Consider the following 19,582-nt stretch of genomic DNA (forward strand, 5'->3'; position numbering starts at 1 on the left):
AGGTCTTTTACTGATCATAAATGAACATTACCTGATTCCTTTTATCGAGAATACATGAACAATACTTAATAGAGAAATGTTATACATTCTAAATTTTATTTCCGAATGATATGTCACAATTTCATAAGTTGATAACACATCATTTGAAAATTAATTTTTAGTAAGAAAATTTGGAATGTATAGACGGGTAATTCTCTACTATGCACTCCTCCTTGCTCTTTTGTCTAGGGGAGGGCCGAACTATCGGACACAAGTGATTGTTGTTTTAAGAGCTTAATTAATTAACATTTGGTCTCAATGGGCCTCCTTTACCTAGGCCCAATTGAGTGGATATTGATACATCAAACATAAAAATTTATAATTATACAAATATATTAAAATTGAAAAGAATATATATATATATATATATATATATATATATATATATATATATATCCTTTAAGCCTAAATTTTGGAGCCAGGAAGGAAACAACCTAAACAATTGTTCCAGATCATGCAATCATCCTTTGCCCATTCGGATGGTTGGTTGGTTGTAATCGAGCTTTCGCAATGTGTGTCTAGTACTTGAAGGCATATATATATATATTTATCTTCCATTCAATGATTCAAAGCCAATAAAAAAAGCATCAACGGTTGGCAAAGGTAGTCCCAAAAGCCAAATTCCAAAACTTGGACATCATGTTGAAATCGTGTGATTGCAATAGGTTAACTTTGGCCAACAATATCTCTTGCATGTCTTCATAAAAACAACATTAATTGTTTAGGTTAATGATTTCAGGCTTGGTTTCTATTTTGGGGGTATTTTTATTCTACCATATCTAATTTAATTGCAAAGCTTTATTTTCAAAGAACATGAGTCAATGTGGCCCTCTTCATATGTACGTGGATTAAAAAACCTGGTCATGGTAACTTAATTATCATGCTTTCTACAGGTGTTATATATATATATATATACATACTGCATGCGTGATGAAATAAAATAATAATAATAATAACAATTGTAAAACTCCACGGGAAGCCAAGCAACAATAAAAGGCAGACATGCATATTGAGTGATCGAGCAAAGCAATCGTGAGCTCATATTGAAGGAAATTTGTTACTCTTTCTCAAAAACCTAACGCCTTGTTTGGGTCGCAGAATAAATCTCTAAAATATAATGATTATTTTGAAGTAGGGTCCGTTCTTATGAAAAATTATTCTCATAAAAATAATTATTCCCTTACAAAGATAAATATATTTATTCTTCTAAAAAATGAGAAAAATACACTACGGCCTATCAAAATTGATCTTAAATGGATGGAGGTCCCTACTTCGAAGGCAAGGTCAGGAATGATACCATTTCTCCCCTTTTTTTTTTGTTCTGTTTTTTTACCTTCAATTACATTATTTAATTCAAGCTACGAGTACTTCTCAAAAGTTTTTTTTTTTTAAAAAAAAAAAAAAAAACCCACATTAAAATCATTTGTTCAACCCCCAAAAAATTCAAATTATATGCTATTCAATTATTTGCCCCCACTTAATTTTGATCGTCAGATTAAATAATTATTAATTATTAGGCATTGTCACATGCGCGCTAGAATATACGCACAAATACATAACTCAAGTATTGCTTGAAGGCAATTACTTTAGGTGTGTTTGAGTCTTATAAATATCAAGTTGACTTTTTTTTTTTTTTTTTCATATACTTACGACTCTTTTCACTCACTTCTTTTTAAAACATTGATAAACCACAACATAAATATACATACACAATAATTTTGAAAATAACAGTCAGGGCATTCATAATGACCGAGGGAGTCGAAGAATTCGAAGTTAAATGTATGCGGTAATGGAAATCATTGACAGACTTCCAAAGTGTCAATTTTTTTTCTTAATTCTAAATTTTCCATTAAAAAATAAATAAATCATGATCACTTGGTCCATATCGCCCTGGCCGGCATCCAAGTGTATATATTATTCTATTCCCTGTTTGGCTGTTGACGTACAAATCAATGCTGGCATACACTACGCACAGACTTTATTATTAGACCACACCAGAGGTTTCATCCAACTCCAAGCACATTTCCTATAGCTTGGCAAATAATTGGGGATGAAAATGTCAACCGTCGAAGAAGAATCTGGCAACTCTAACAGCCGATTTGATAGGAAGAGCGGTTTCGATGCACAAACCGGAATCTACCACTCACTTGTCAAACTGGGTGACCACCAAAAAATCCCCACCAGGCCAGACCTTGACACCGCCACATTTGTGCTATCACAGTTCGCACGTGCCAACCAATCCGAATCACAAATTGCACTCGTCGACGCCGCCACCGGCCGGCGTGTCACCTATGCGCAGCTCCGCCGGTCGATCCGTTCTCTCGCATCAGCCTTGTACCATACTCATGGTGTCCGAAAAGGCGACGTGGTGTTTGTCTTGTCGCCAAACTCGCTACTGTACCCAACCATATGCCTCGCCGTGTTATCAGTCGGCGCAGCGCTGACCACCGCCAACCCACTTAACACCGCGTCGGAAATCGGCAAGCAAGTGCATGACTCCGGCGCCAAGCTAGCCATTTCCGCTCCGGAAGAGCTTCACAAACTATCCCCAACTGGGGTCCCCACAATCCTAACATCACGAAACTCCAACAACCACAACTTGCAGCACTTGCCGTCCGTCGAAGAGTTGATCGAATGCTGTGATCCGCCGCTAGAGTTGCCACGTGTCGCGCAAGCCCAGTCGGACACGGCGGCTATACTATACTCTTCGGGGACTACTGGGACAAGCAAAGGGGTGATTCTAACGCATGCAAATTTCATTGCCATTATGACGTTGCTCCGATGGTCTGCAGACGTAACCTCTGCCAATAACGACGTGTTTCTGTGTTTCATTCCGATGTTTCACATCTACGGGCTTGCGTTCTTTGTGCTCGGATTGTTGTGCGTCGGAACAACTACGGTGGTGATGCAGAAGTTTGACTTCCAAGCTATGCTTCATGCTATTAAAGCTCACAAGGTTAGTTAAATTACAGCTTATTTAGAAGGAAAAGCTTTACTTAAACTCCTGAATTATTGCACGTATTGAGAATACTTTAAATTTTAAAAAATCTCAATTTAACCTTCTAAATTATAAATTTCAATCAATTAAAAGTGTAAAAATAATGTTTATATCCCTAACTATTATAAAATTTTAAATTTATCTTTAATTTCAATTTTTTTTTTAAAAAACAAGATAATTAAAAGATAATTTGGTCTTTTTAGGCATTTTCGTTAAAAGTTATTTGTTAAAACTAAGGGAGAGGGTAAATTGATTGAAATTGAAAGTTTAAAAGTATAAATTGAGAATTTTTAAATTTTGAGGGTCTTCTCAAAACTCGTTGTAATTCATGAAGTGTCCCGTGTTTAAAATGTTTAAGTTAATAAAAAAATAATTAAAACTAATTATTTTTAATTTATATTAATAACAGGTTAGTAATATACCTGCTGTGCCGCCGGTGATACTTGGGCTAGTAAAGCACGCAGGCGAAGTAGGGAGTGGGTTGTCGTCGTTGAGAAGGGTGAGCTCAGGGGCTGCGCCATTGAGCAAACAGGTGGCGGGTGAGTTCAGAAGGAGGTTTCCGTGGGTGGAGCTAAGGCAGGGATATGGACTAACAGAGAGCTGTGGAGCGGCGACATATTTTGTGTCGGACAAAGACGCGAAGGCTCGTTCGGACTCTTCAGGAATGTTGGTTCCAAGCTTTTGTGCCAAGGTGGTGGACATTGAAACGGGAAAGGCTTTGCCGCCTTACGGGGAAGGTGAGCTGTGGCTGAAGAGCCCTACTATTATGAAGGGTTATTTGGGAAACGTGGAAGCTACGGCGGCGACGATTGATTCCGATGGGTGGTTGAGAACCGGCGATCTTTGTAATTTTGATGGGGATGGGTTTGTTTACATCGTGGATCGGATAAAGGAGCTGATCAAGCACAATGGGTATCAGGTGGCTCCGGCGGAACTGGAAGCAATACTTTTGAGTCATCCTACTATTCTCGATGCAGCCGTTATACCGTGCGTCACCTTAATTAATCTCTCTCCCTCTCTCTCTCTCTCTCTAACAAAAGTTTGTGTATAATATATTGATTTAAAAAGTCCAAGTTTTGCAGGGTTGAAGATGAAGAAGCAGGACAGATACCAATGGCATACGTGGTCAGAGCAGCTGGTTCTGAGCTCAATGAAGACGAAGTAATTCAATTCGTCGCCGGCCAGGTTTGTCATGGCAGATCTTCCGTCGTATATATTTCCTGGTCACTGAAAGTTTTCTAAGTTTTTGTACAAATATATATAAATTTCAGGTGGCTCCATACAAGAAAGTAAGAAGAGTTGGTTTCACCATTGCTATACCAAGATCAGCTGCAGGGAAAATCTTGCGGAAGGAGCTGCTTTCACAAAGCAAACACCAGCTTGTCTCCAAATTGTGACTTGGGAAACCTCCCTCAACAGTGAAGAGATTATCAAGATGATCAAGATTATAAACAATATTTTGTTTATGAGAGCTTGAAGATAGACCTTATAAATGTATGTATTCTCTTATTTAGTTAATTTGATAGAAAACCTTTGTGGATGATTTTAGGGAATACGTTTGTGGCTGGCGGAATAGGGGCTATATATGGATTTGTTGAAGAATATTCAAGTGAAAACATTGTGATCAAATTCATCTTCCATGATCTTCTATTTGAAGCCAAAGTTATGTAAACCTATGCAAGGATGGATCATACTTTTAGTTTACATTGCAAGGTAGATTTTAGTGTCCTCTTTTTCTTTTTCTTTTTTTTGGGGGGGTGGTTGTTATTTTTTCTTTTCTATTTCTTAACTTTAGTGGAGATAGTAGGCTGCAGATTAGGTCAGTGGCTACAAAGTTGGTGCTACATAAGGTTGTCGGCACTGAGATTAAGACAAAATGGCTTTAATGTTTTTATCACGGTGTTCCCTCCTGATTCTAAATATTTAACTTTTATCTCTCATTAGCCCAATTAATTGGGCTAATGTGACAGTATTTTTAATTTTTAATTTTATTTTTTTAATTAAGGTTTATTCAATAATTTATAATAATTTATGAACACTGCTACATTGAGTATGTAGTATTATTCGTGAGCGCTCGTTTGGTTTGCGGAATAAACCCTCAAAATTGAACAACCATTTTTATAAAACAATCATTCTTCTATTTGATAAGAGTCTATTCCTAAAAATAGTTATTCCCGTAAAAATCACTAATTCATTCCACACAAGAATAACTATTCCTCTAAAAAATAAGAAGAATAACTATTCATTGAAGGATTTAACAATTTTTTCCAAAAAAAAAAAAAATCAATTTTTTTCAAAAGTTTCTTTTAACCCTTAATTTTTTTATTTTTTATTATTATTTAAAAAAGAAGAAGAGGAAAACCTAGAATTGCAGCCAGCGAGTGGCCGACCACCCCTGCAATTATAGGTTTTCCTTTCATTTTTTAATTTGAGTTAAAATAAAAAAATTTTAAAAAAAAAGTGAGATTTCTAGTAATTTTGGTTCAACTCCAATTAAAATATATATGTTGTTACAAACTAAAGAATATGAATAACTATTCCATTCCACTTTCGTCTATTCCTAGTAATAGTTATTCATTTTCCTAACGGAATACCCGATCTGCAAACCAAATGAGCCCTTAATGTTGTTTTGAGGCTTTATCATTGGTTCATGCCTAAGAAATTTAGGAGTTATGCCTAGAATGTCTTCTTTTGAAGCAAATTCTAGCTATAGGAATAGTATTCAGACTACATTTTGTAGACTTTATTTCTATCGTGGTCATTTAACCTGATACTGAACTCGAATCTTACTCTTTTTCACCTATTTATTTAATATCACATATTTGTTTTCAATTTTAGAGTGTCACCGATTGCACTTATATGCATGATCAATTCAACATTATAAATGAATAGAAAAAAAAATTATCAACATAATAAGTAATTTCTGGTGTAGAATTTAATTTTGGATGTTTCACATATTTAATCAACATAACAAGTTATAATTGGAGCACCTTCATCACCTTCATGTTGGTGATGGTATGTTCAAAACACTGTCATTAGTTCTTTTGTAATGTCATGAAATCAAGAGTAAAGAAGACCAGCATACAGGAATAACACAGAATAAATATGAAGAAAAAAATATATATAAAACAATTAACTGATTGTGGGAGTCCAAAAGAGGAAAAAGGGAAGTAAAAAAAACGACAGCATAGACGAACCTCCATAAATTGATTTTACAGTGGTTAAATGTGGGCAAAGCACTTCCAAGATTTTCCCCCATTATGCTTGTTGACCAATGATCGAATATCACCAGAGGTTCCTCAAATAGCAACTGTTGTAATCCGCCTGAGCTTAAGATCAAATTATTTGGCTTGAAAGACAGCTACGGCTACTGACAAATTGAATTGTTCCCTGTTTCAATTTCTACGCACCAACCTTCAGCTCTTATGAGTTGCCATTGCCCCCAGCTATCCATCGCCAAACACCACCAGAACCTTGCCTCTGGACATCTGAAGCAAGCTCCACATCCCGTTCAAAGTCGGACTTCTGTCTCCGAAGCGCTTGTACCTCATTCTCTATTGACTGGACTGACTCCAGCATCTTTTGCAATTCTGTGATTTGCGCCTGGAAATCACCATTACTAAAACATTTAGCCATTATATCAAAAGAATTAAGTTCAACAACAGACAATTCAAGTCAGAAACCTCCAGCTTAAAGCATCTTGATCTCTCAGCTACAAGCTGGCCTTGGACAGAAAGGAATTCCTGAAAGAATATGGTTGAAACCATGAAGTTTTAACTGCTAACCAATTGACAATTACCTCAATCAGTAATATGCCATAAAAAGCATACCTTCGACAACTCAGAATGAGTGCCATTTTTCTCATCAATCTGACCCCTAATCCTAGTATTTTCTGCTCTGACTTCTGCAAGTGACAGTTGCAACACATTTTTCTCTTCTCTAATGGCCTCAGTGTCATTTCTGACATCTTGTTCAGAAAGAATGTTTCCAGCTACCTTAGAGTTTGAATCTTCTGCTTTCATGAAATATGGCTTCTCAGCTTTGGTTAAGGCGTATGCAGCAGTAACAGAAGCTGCTGCTGCAGCCGCTGCTGGTGACTGGAAAATCTTGGGACGTGATGAGTCCATAGGTTTGGGTTTCATAACAAAAACCTAGGGGGGATAAAAGGAACATGCCCAGAAAGCATAGAAAAGAGTTAATTACCAAAAAAAAAAAAATCCTATTGGAACAGTAGACTGGAAAACTACAAAATAAACAGTAGCAGGTGAATACATTTTACGATTTGACGCCCAATGCTAGAATACATTGAGGAAAATGACTGAAATCCAGGTAGGAATAAAAATCAACAAATTTGTGCATTTTTAAGAGTCAGTACCTATAAATCAAAGCATCTGCAGTAAATGGGACTTAAAACCAACAAAATTGTATTTTAACCAAAGAGACACCAAACAACCAAGCAATTAGGTTAAGGCGCCACATTTAGAAACTGAGTGATACGACAAAAAAATAATGTCATTGAAAATACCAACACTATGTTTCAGCATATGCCGATATGCTAAAAACAACTACAATCTTAAGAGAGAACTTGTTTCATTCAAACTACCATTTTAATAATTAAATAAGAAAGCTATGCATGACATACCTCATTACTGTATTTCCCATTGTAGCCACCAAAGGCAACCAAAAACTTCTCTCCATCAATTAATGCTGAGCAAACACTGAGTCCCTGTTTCCACATTTAGGTTGACTGATCATGTAAAAGAACAACTTATTCATGTGATATGTGTTCAAGCGCATGGCATTGTCCTAAATCAAATCCAATAACATCTAAAGTAAAGCATTTATGAAACAAAATGAAGCATATGACACATGACATTGCCGACTCTCCACAATAACAAAGATATAAGTTTGTTCAACAGTTCATCATCTCACTTCAAGCAGAGAAGCAGGTTCTTGAACTAGAGCCTGGTCGGAATCATCCATGTTAAAACAAAGATTTATATTTCAGGCCTGAAAACAGTGGTAAACACCAAATCTAACACCAGAAACTTGTAATATAACAATATCTCTTTTGTGCTACGTATGTGTTCTTATGAAACAATCTCAATCTGATAGAGAAAATCCAAAAAATTTATGTTGTTGCTAGCAATTACAAAGGGAGAGAAGAGTTAGAAAAGGAACAAAGTGGTTACCTCACTAGCAAGCGGATCTCTTTGCTTCACACTTGTCAATACTGACCAAACTAGCTTAGACATATTTAACACTAGAGTCTCAGGGCAACCTGCAACACATGTCGTCATACATTCATAAATGTGCTTAAGACAGATAAGAGAGTGCATAAGCACATACAGAATAATATTTAATAAGCACATAATTCTACATACCACTTTTATTATCTCCACCACCAACTAAATACCAGTTTTCGTCAATGCTTATACCAGCATGACCTGCCCTGGGAGTCACTAAATCACCCTGAAATTGTGGTTGGGACCATTCCATCTGCAAATATATGGGTGCTTATCATGCTACAATAGTGGGAACCAAACAGGGGAGAAAAACACAAAGACCAAAAGTAATTTTCTACACCATTATCTTTTCATGTCAAGAAAAAATATGTTGAGAGCCACATTCCTTTAGACAAATAAATAACTAATTTGCTAAGCATTATTGCACTGGTAGTGGGTGCTCGTAGTGACTGAGGGGGTTGAAGAATTCAAAGTTAAATGCATGCGGTAATTGACATAATTGCTACACTTCCAAAGTGTCAAGCGAAATGTTGGCACTTCACGTGTTTGTGGTGTTCATGTGTCATAGTGTAAGGCCATGTGCACATGGGAAAACCAGAAAGGGAAGTTGCCTTTGATAGTCTAGTTCTAACTGTTGATGATAATTAAAAAAATATAGGGAATGGCCCAGCAAATTAGTGTTTTGTAAATTCTATAGATTTAATGATCCTATGATTTGAAAAAATAAGTTGATGATACATGTCTCAAGACATTTCAGGCAAATAAATCAATAAAGGACCAAAGGTGGGAATTGCAGCACACATTTCACCCAGTGGTCCACTTCGTAACATAGAATTTAAGCAAAGTAGCATTTGTTGAACCCAAAAAGTATTATATAATTAGCTTACTGCGTACATATCAATGTGGACAAAAACTGTACAGAAATACTGTCAAAATAAACTTACTGTCTGCAAGTCCAGTACATGTAGATCATTGAAAAAAATGGAATGAGAACAACCACCAAAAATTAAAAGATAACGGTCTGCATGCACTGTAGCTGAGTGATCGAATCTTGGAGCTGGAGGCGTCTGCCTATCATAACACAAGAAAGTGATGAAGAACTCTTCTGAAAACACACAAGTAGCTGCCCAAAAATGTGGAGTGGATACTTACATTGCCTCCAGCAAATCCCAAGTCATTGTCTCTAGATCAAGAACATGGGCATCATTCAACAATCTTCTGCTCCTATCTTCTCCACCAAAAACTATCACTCTGGAACCAATAAGTGTTGCAGAATGCCCTCCACGAGCTACCTGGAATATTCTCCATCAGCATACCAATTAAATTCCAATTAAACACTGAACAACAAATCAACTACAACAAAAATAAAGACTCAAATATTTACCTTGCTAAAAATAGATAATAATTAACAAATGAAAATTTAAAAAAAAAAAATTGACAAAGCATAAGCACCAGGGCAGAAGTACAATTAGCAGTCAATAGAATCAGTCGCTTACCGGAACTTTTCCTGAGGTCTCCATTACACCACAGAGATGTGTTTCGAGATGGACGAATAGCACTAAAACAAATGCATTCACAGAGTATAAGGTTCTAAACAATGCACCATATAACTATGCACCATCAACAGATTCACAATCACATAATCCCTTTAGCAAAGCCAATATGGATCTTAAAGAAACAAACCTGTTAATTCATCAGATACTTTCTTTGAATGCCCTCCAATAATAAGAAGTTTATTTCCCCACTTAACCTGTCAAAAAAATGTATATTAATTTAATTAATTACTTAAAATATGCTGAATCACTAAACCAACAGTGGGCCCTAATGGGTGAATCCCACACCACGAAGGACCTTTACTGCTAATGATGATGGTTTATAAGTGCCTAAGCTACCCTAAGAGTTTTGGGGAAGGCTTGGAAGTTTACTTATGGGCATCATCCTCCCCTCCTCTCCTGACAATTAATTAACAAAAAGTGACACACACACAAAAAAAAGAAAGAAAAAAAAAATCACCAAACTAACAGATGGAAGTCTCAGACAAAAGGAAACAGTACACACACAAAAACAAAAGCTCAGACGGAGATTATGCATATAACTTCTTACCACAATGTGACTTGAGGTAGCTGGAAGTATTTCTAGTGAGCCTGTGTCTTTAAATTTATCAGCAATTGGTTTCAGATTTAGATTAGACCATGAAAAACTCTTAAGGTCAAATACCTGCAAAAATATCAAAATTATCAGATGACCACCACAAGAAAGGATTTGAAGTTAAATATGCAAAAGGGGATGGGCAACTAGGCATATCAAATACCTGAACATCAGATAGGTAGCGACCATTCCGAATTCCGCCAACAATGTATAGTTTCTCATCAACTGCTGCTGCAGCATGCTACCATTAAAAGAGAAAACGGCATGATAAGTGTCTGGTCAATAATGAAGAGCAAAATGCTTCCTAAGGATATGCCAATGACCATGGATTTTTAACAGTCAAATGTGAATGGAATCAGTTTGAAGCACCAAAAGGGGAAAAACAAGTTCTGGAACCAACAATATATCTTGGTTTATTTAAAATTTCAATTATAGAAATAAAAAACCTTGTAGCGAGCAGGTGGCCTCGAACCAAATACAGGGAGTGCTATCCACCGGTCATAGGCCAATTCCGATGGCCAGTTGCTGAAATCCACAGTGTTCTCAATCTCCTCTGTTCCCATGCCAGCTGTCTGCAGGTCACTCAAGTCCATCACTTCAAATTGCTTTAACAATTATCTCAATAAAAAAAACACTGGCGACTTATCACAAAATAAGAAGAAGAAAAAAATCAAAGGAAACATCAAACTACCAATGGTGAACCAGAAAAAAAAAAAAAAAAAAAAAAAAAAAAAAAAAGCAAAGAAGTAGAGTACATCACTAGGATTTTCGGATCCAGCAACAGTATACGCACCAAAAATTGATCAAGGCCTTGAGAAAAGAATCATGGCCTGAGGCCTGAGCTGATTGATCTTAAAGAACTCATGTCGCCAACCACAAGTAATTGGTTAAGTCTTAGCTGAGATATAACTTAAGTTTAAGCATCGGCAGAATGAAATTCGTGGAAAACTCTTCCAAAAGGCATTGAGCGTTTCACTTTATGAACAAGATTAAACCAGTGAAATCTAGTTCAGATAACACTTCTTTTCCTATAAAAACAGGGTAGAAAGTATGATTGTGGATCTAAGATCACTCAATGTAGATAACTTACCATTCAAACATATACCAATATAAAATTAAGACCAAAGCAGCAACCAGAAGCCCATTAAGTATCAAAACTAATTACTTCAAAAGGAAAATTCCCTGATGCCATAAGATACTACGGTAGTGGTTCCAAAACCTAACCCAATTGATGGAAAAGTAATTAAACCCCACCACTATAATATAAATTATTCCTCCAAAAGAAAATTAAGAATTTTTTTGTGAAATTCATAGGCAAAGGGCCCAGTGCAGCCATCTAACCATAGATTCAATTTCGACCTTCTAATTATTCTATATTTATATAAAATGCATCTTCTTCAGCACTTGCAAGTGTCACCAAGTTCACCATTTGGTTTAATTATACACTCGACCAACATAAAACATCAGACTGAGAACAATTCATTTTCCTTTTTGTTTCTTACGTTTTCTCAACAACCAAATCTAATGTACTTTTCTAATTTTGTATGACTTTCAGATGTAATTTGATTGTAAATGGAAAATGAAGAGATTATGAAATGGTCTTAAATGAAAAAGGGTTGATTTGAGATGCCCAACCTCCAAATGTAGAACTAAAATCTGGATTTCTTCTTCAATGCCTTACAATCTCCAAATGGTCTTATTTATGGTGAAATTAGCCCAACCACCCTAAACTGACTTAGTTACAACTTTTACAACAAATAACTAATTTGTGCAAGAGAAAAGGCCTATTCAGATACAAGGCTAATAGCCCAACAACTTAACCTGCTATTATTATATCCATAACATTTCTCACCCCTTCAAAGCACCTTGCCCACAAGGTGCAGTTTGAAGTGCACAAGCTCCACTGTAATTGCACCACATGAAAGCCATTTCGCAATCCAAGATAGCCCACACCAAACATCAACTATACACAGACCTTTTTTTATATTTTGCCACGTCCCTTGCTACTTCATAATCAGCTCACATCTCACCAAAATTTAATAGTTTCACCTAACTCTTCCACTTTCCTTTACACATTTTATTGCTTCTCATCAATGCTTCCCTACACTTTGAAACACTAACATTATCATTACCATTTGACACCTTTGAAAACTTCCTCAGTAGCTGCTCCCATTTGCCCTCCCAAAAGTCGTTCTATGATATCTCTGTTTCCACTATGCTGATCAAGCAATGCAGGCACATCATCAAGAGTAACATAACCATGATTTCTGCCATGTCCTCCTAATTCCCATTCCCAATTCATGATACTGCCCCAATTTGTACGCCAAATACAGCCAGCGTTCCCCTTCTTCCAAAGTCAAACGCCTTCGGTCCTTCACCATAATTCCAAGTATTCTTCATCAAGGTCATTCCATTGATGGACCCTTCATTCTGCCATACCTCGCTTTTGTGAGGTAGGCAAACCTTGGAATTCCAGTACCTTAGAGAAATTCAATTGTGGCATATCTAAATTGAAACCCAAAACAAAACTCGATTCCCGGGTTTCACCTCCTTGTGTCTTCAAAGATTTAAATGCAGATAATCACAAAGCCACGTTACATGTACAGATTGATTCAATAACATTCTGAAATTCAGCTTGAAGTTTGCAATTTGTTGGCTTCAAGAAATCTAGGAGTTCATAAACTTTCACATGGCCATCTGAATATACAACAACTATTTACAAACTTGTAGAAGAGATTTCAATTTGTTTATCCAACACTTTATCGAGTTCGTCTTAAAGCTATTGCACAACTTCCATTCAAAAGGTGCGCATCCACTATGATCCCTTCTTAAAACTCCTTCAAAAAACTTATGGCGAGTATTCAAAACCCTTTCAAGATTGAATTTGGGAAAATTATACCAATTCTCCAAGCCAGTCAATTCCCCACTGTTCAAATCTATGTGAATTGGTTGGAGAATTTCATCGAACAGGTTTCTATTGCTTATTTTTATTTGACTTAAAAGAAAGAGCTTGCCTGTAGTGTTCTTAAGCCCTTTTTGTCTTTCTTCCACCAAATGCTACCCCGTTCTCAACACTTTAATTCCTCCATTTCTCTTAAAGATCCATTAATTATCTTCATTCATAACATAATACCAGAATCTAATCGATCTAAATCTTCCTTCCCTAGTTAACAATTCCTACATCTTCCCACAACCCCCATTACATTTTGAAAACTTTACTTTTTTCAATACGTAAAACTTTTTTTATGTCGGGGAACCTCTCCAAGGCAAGGCCTTCGGACCCACCCTTACAAAGTAAACCCCGAATCCGTAAAACTAAAAGGTAAGATTTCTTCCATTTTGTTCTTGATTTTGTTATTCGCTACATTTCACTTGTTCTAGCTTATGCTCCCTGTTGTTAATTTGATGTGGCTCTTGTTCTCTTTTTTCATCCAATTGGAATGGGTTCTTGAATTTGTTCTTCACTACATGTCATTTGTTCTAACTGGTGCTCCTTGTTGTCAATTTGCTATAGCTCCTATTCTTTCTGTTCTGTAGGTACTTCAACAATTTTTAGATCTCATTCTTCATAATCGCAAGCAAATTGTCCACTTAAATCGCCATGCTCGAGTTCTCCACCATTCTTTTATGATTACTCACTAAAATCTTCATACTTTCTTGAATTTGGCTCCATTGTAGTGCTGCTTCATCCAATGCCTTTTTTCTGATTTTCTCGTTGTTGCATTTTCTGATTTTCTCTAATTGGGCTTATTTATAGTGAAATTAACCCAAAACAGACTCAGTTACAACTTTTACAACAACTATCTAATAGCCAACAACCTATCCCATCACACTACACAGACTACAAATTTCCCGTACGAAATCCGAAATTCAAAATGGAAAATTCTAGTCAGAACAGGGTGACGTACCTAAATTCCAAGAAGAAAGTTCAAGGAAATGACGGCCGTTGAAATCGATCGGATCGAGATTCCCGGCGGCCTGAGTCTGACGCGGGAGGACAATGCGGTGAGATCGACGGTTCACGAATCACCGACTGAAGCGAAGGATAGAATGACCCCGGGGAGATCTCTCGATGTGTGTATCCGTACGGACATAAAGGTCAAAGTTTCAGTTCGCAATTTCTTTTTATATCCACCGGCAGCCTGGCAGCGTATACTCTTATGCTGCTGCTATAGTCCATTCAGCTGCATGTCGTCTACGAAATATTGGATGTCGTTTAGTTGTCCAACTTTTCATTACTCTTTTTTTGTGTGTGTGTGTGAGAGTAATTGCAATTTGCAAGGCTGTTAAAGATGGGAGAAAGATCCTCTCTAGTTGAATTGGTCCCTCCTAAATGAAGGATAGAATTGTTAAAAAAATTATAAAATGATAATTTTGCCCTTCTAAATGAAGGGACCGGTTCCTCTCCAGTTGAATTCAACTAGAGAAGATTCCTTTTCGTTAAAGATGTGCCCATGAGCCACTCAAGAGTCAGGATTGAGGTAGGCCCAACACAAGTGAAAGTGTTGTTATTGGGCCTGAAGAATTTTCCAGGCCTTTGGGAGGCTTTGCAATTGTTTATTTTAAAGTTGGGTTCGGTTGGGCCCAAAACCAACCCAGATGTGTACTCCTTTTCTTTTCCTTTTTAAGTTCAGTTAGCTTGTGACTTGGCAGGCTTAAAACATTAGATAAACACCTAACAATTTCATCAAGATCTACCCCAATAGTGCAGTGACTCCAAGCACCAAGTGACAAACTGACATTCTTCTTAAATTTAACAATTAGATTTGTGGATTCATGTGGACCTCACATAAGTTCAATGGTGGATTCATCCATTCACTATGAAGATGGTTAAAAGATTGTTAAAAATAAATTGAATTCTATCATTTCCTTTTTTTCAACCTGCTATAGTGCTCGGTGGATCAAGTCAATAGAGTCAATCTTAGTCCTAGTAGTTGGCTACTTAGATAACTTAGAGTTCTAGTTGAATTCATATTTCTTTATTCTAGGCAACCATTCTTCTATTTAAAGGAGAATAGATTATCAATAAACATGTATGAGTTTATTATTATTTTGGTAATACAGGGTTACTGTGTTTCTAGAGGTTTAAACTCCCTTAAAATAGTCCATATTTTATTCTTATATCTTGTTACTAGTTGATTCACACTATCAACCACCAATAGGTAAGGTTTGGTGTGTGTTGTGCCTCCATCTCGGTTTTTGAATAAGATTTTTGTTGATTGTGGGTGGTTGATGCGTTTTGCAGGCCTCTAAGGTGATTGGAACCAGCTCCTTTAGGTGTGGGAGCACCATTGCTCTAAATATCACTTAAGAAAATGCTTTTCTCACTATGATTACTTTTAGATTATGTATTTTCTGGTGTTTTGTGGAATGAAAAATATTTTTTAATATTTGACGGAAAAAACTGTTTTAATTTTTGGAAAATAAACAATTTTTCGAGTTTAAACTTCTCATTCTCAAACCAACGGACCCAACTATATTGTTCCCAGGACCTATCGAAACTTCATCAGGCCACCATCAGTGCATCACGATGATTATAGCTTTTAACATGCACCGTCCAACCCAATTGTTGATTAGAACGTAACTTACTAACCACTTTCAAAACTTTGTTGATAGACTGTTAAATGATTGTTATATAAAATCAACACTTATTTTTAAAAAAAATTAAAAATTAAAGACTAATTTTTACTGTTATGTCATTTTAATAATATCGCAGTCTATTAAATAGCATGATGTTGTTCTTGTTAAGAACGTTATCATTATCCATAATTAGGTAATTAAATCATGATGGAATAGTATATAAACATTGCTCACAATTTGTGGTTCATTCTGTTGATAGAAAAAAATCAACAAATTGACAATAGCTAGCTAGCCCATGCTTTTTGGGCACGAGTATAATGAGTATGATTGAAGGCATAAGTAGTGCAAGCAAGCTAGCTTTGCATTGGCACAAAAAGAAAAAGTGGGAAAGTGTGATGCCATCTGTCAGTCTAAGCCTACATTTGAAGAAAAAAGAGACACCCCCCACTAACGTATGGGAGATTTGGTGAGGACTTTGGGTAGGTGAGTTTAGTGGGAATTTGTGGCGTGGCACTCTTAAGGATTTCCATACAACTATGAATCCTACGATGCTACAGTGGGTGGCACCATTGGACTTGATACGGACGTGGAGCCCTACAATCTCTTCTATTTGATATATTAATTATATGAGATTATTAAGAATGTGTGTTTAATTATTTTTATGAATTTTAAAAAATACCCTTATCCCTTCTCAAATGAATTAAGAGGCACCATATTATAAGAATAAAAGATGATTTATTTATACTTATGAAATGGGGTGGTGTATATGTTGCCATATAGTAAATATGTTGCAATGCTAAAATGCTCAATAAGCAGCAACATTTATTGATTGATGCATTGCCAACAAATCAGCCATGAAATAATTTTGTTTTTTAAAAATTAAAACAGATGAAAGATACCTTTTATATATATATAGAAATGATTAGTAAATGCTTTAAGATACGGCATTGGCGGAGCCAGACGTTTTAGAACGTAGGGGCCGTAAAAAAAAAAATTTGCGTCCTAAAATTTTTTTTTGCGTCATAAAAATTTTTTCCACACTGAAAATTTGGTAATTCACACAATATATGCATCACAAAAAAATATCTATAAAAGTTCATAAATATGTGTTCAAATTGATATATTAGAAATATAACATGTCGGCACTACATCAAAAAGATAGAAATACAAAAAAGTATCTAGAACTACACTTTACAGTTTTTTAGAAGTACCAAATCATCAAGTATCAAAGCTCTCAGCAATTTCACTTTCAATATAAAAAATTAAACTATTTGCAAGAAACTCATCCTCCATTTTGTTGCGTAGTCGTGTTTTAACAATTTTCATTGCCGAAAATGCTCGTTCAGCAGTTGCTGTAGACACTGGAAGAGTCAAAATAAAACGAATCAAATATCAATAAAATAGTATGTCTTTGATTTTTCTGTCTTTGCCAATCGGATCGGGCCATTTGTAAACTAAATTTGTGCTCCTGAAAGTTCATTTTGTAAACTAGATTTTTTTTTTTTTTTTTTAATATGGAGGGCCAGCTGTAGCGCATTGGGCCTTATTTAGAAAAAAACAAATGAACCTTTAGGAGAATGGAGAGGCCCTATTTAGAAGAAAAAAAAAAATTCTCAATATATAAATTAATGCTGATCCACGGCCCTAGTGCTGAAAGTATGAATTTTTTTTCAAAAAAAACTTTTTTTTCTCAATAAATTAATGCTCATCTTTAATTTATTTTTCAAAGAAAACTTCTTGGGGGGGGGGGGGGGGGGGGGCCACAGCCACTTCTGGCCAACATGTGGCTCCGCCACTGAAGATACCAAATATATATATATAGTCCAAAAAATTCATGAAAGTGAGTTTTGAATGAAATGTTGCTATAAAACAAAGAATGAAATAAAAATTCATTAAGAATATAACTTTTTTACTAGTGAAAATGGTTTTTTTTTTCACATAAAATTCAATTAAATTAATAAATTAGAAAGAAAAAACAGATGGACACAAATATATATATATATACAGAAAAATTATGGCCACATTTTAGTGGGAAATTTGTGAGATGAAATTGACACGCAATCGTACTGGTGACATCACCAACATGAATATTTTGAGGATCCATCAAAGTCAATAGTGGGAGTAAACTTTAATTTATAGAGAGAATTGCATGAAGACAAGAAGAGAGTCCTCCACCATCAACATTCACTACCATGCGACACCCCCACCACCAACACCACTACACTAATCAAGATATACAGACACGCTAGCTTCTGGTCATCATTATCATATATATTATCTGTTTTAGTACTATACTAAGTGAGAGAGAAGGTACTAGAATGTCGGAAAGGTATGCAGAATGCAAGCCCTTCAATGCCTATATATAGGGCCCCCTGCCTTAACCTTTTGCACCCACGAAAGCATTGATAGATAAAAAGAGGAGTCTCAGTTAATATCTCGATATCAAGCAACTTAGGAAATGGCCAGCTCTAGACTGGTTGGTGCTGCTTTCTTGGCTTTGCTCTTTGTGGATGTTGCCTTTGCTGCCAGGGCATTAAAGGCAATAGGCGGTGGTGGTGGTGGTGGTGGAGGAGGTGGTGGTGGTGGTGGTTTGGGAGTTGGGTCGGGTTCAGGGTATGGTTCAGGGTTCGGGTCTGGGAGTGGTTCTGGATATGGTACTAAAGGAGGAGGTGGTGGTGGTGGTCGGGGAGGAGGGGGAGGTGGTGGAGGTGGAATGGGGGGCTCTGGATATGGGTCTGGAAGCGGGTCGGGTTATGGTTCTGGTAGTGGTAGTGGTAGTGGGAGCGGAGGTGGTGGAGGTGGTGGAGGGGGTGGAGGAGGTGGAGGCTCAAGAAATGGGGGTGGGTCTGGTTATGGCTCTGGCTCGGGATATGGTAGTGGATATGGAAGTGGGGGTGGTAGAGGTGGAGGTGGTGGAGGTGGTGAAGGAGGTGGCGGTGGAGGTGGTGCTGGTAGTGGTGGTTCAGGCTATGGCTCGGGCTCTGGCTATGGCTCTGGTGGGGGTGAAGATTTCCCATAAAAATAAACTTAATTTCCCTTTGTAGCATTTAATTTGTCTTTTAGTAATGAATCTGTAATGTTAAATAAACTGCAACGGCTTCACCCTCACCTTATGCATGTGGTGGTGAACGTTGCATGCCTACATATATGTATGTGTATTTGCACCATATTAGACATTGACGTTTGTATTATTATACTACTACTATATAAAATAAAGGTTGCTTTGTTATTGTTATATTGAGAGTAATCTAATTTCAAGTTAATAAGGTCCATCCATTTCCATTGGTGCAAGGAAAACCATTTAACTAGATTCGGAACCACGAATTTTTATGAAAAATAGTCAAAGTATGAATAAAAAATATATTAAGATGGGATCAATGCATGAATGAAAAAAATATTAAGATTGAAGATTAAGTTAATACATAAAAGAAAAAAATTAGTATTCATACAATGTTAACAAAATAAAAGTAAAAGAAAGGAAAAAAATATAGTTTACACTCAAAGTTAGACCCATTTTTGGATCTTGATTTCAATGTTTAAAAAGTGACAATCGACCGTCCAAAGTTTTAAT

General features: G+C 36.4%; 2 protein-coding genes across 2 annotated transcripts; one reads left to right on the forward strand and one right to left on the reverse strand.

The window, feature by feature from the left end:
* The first annotated feature begins 1,919 nt into the window (after positions 1 to 1,919).
* LOC132187747 (beta-phenylalanine coenzyme A ligase-like) lies at positions 1,920 to 4,673 on the forward strand. The gene is made up of 4 exons (XM_059602164.2): positions 1,920 to 2,995; positions 3,447 to 4,024; positions 4,120 to 4,222; positions 4,309 to 4,673. Exons 1-4 carry the CDS (start codon positions 2,090 to 2,092, stop codon positions 4,432 to 4,434), a joined length of 1,713 nt encoding a protein of 570 aa, XP_059458147.2. The 5' UTR covers positions 1,920 to 2,089; the 3' UTR covers positions 4,435 to 4,673.
* A 1,293-nt stretch (positions 4,674 to 5,966) lies between these two features.
* On the reverse strand, positions 5,967 to 14,563 carry LOC132187065 (Galactose oxidase/kelch repeat superfamily protein). Its single transcript, XM_059601217.2, has 14 exons — positions 14,340 to 14,563; positions 10,878 to 11,003; positions 10,595 to 10,672; positions 10,387 to 10,500; positions 9,967 to 10,033; positions 9,780 to 9,841; positions 9,436 to 9,575; positions 9,228 to 9,354; positions 8,422 to 8,536; positions 8,230 to 8,318; positions 7,680 to 7,763; positions 6,868 to 7,188; positions 6,721 to 6,780; positions 5,967 to 6,640 (listed from the first exon to the last, which is right to left on the reverse strand). Exons 2-14 carry the CDS (start codon positions 10,992 to 10,994, stop codon positions 6,461 to 6,463), a joined length of 1,554 nt encoding a protein of 517 aa, XP_059457200.2. The 5' UTR covers positions 10,995 to 11,003; positions 14,340 to 14,563; the 3' UTR covers positions 5,967 to 6,460.
* Between the last annotated feature and the right edge of the window lie 5,019 nt (positions 14,564 to 19,582).

The sequence above is a fragment of the Corylus avellana genome, chromosome 6, assembly GCF_965113065.1.
Source record: "Corylus avellana chromosome 6, dhCorAvel1.hap1.2, whole genome shotgun sequence".
Lineage (NCBI taxonomy): Eukaryota > Viridiplantae > Streptophyta > Magnoliopsida > Fagales > Betulaceae > Corylus > Corylus avellana.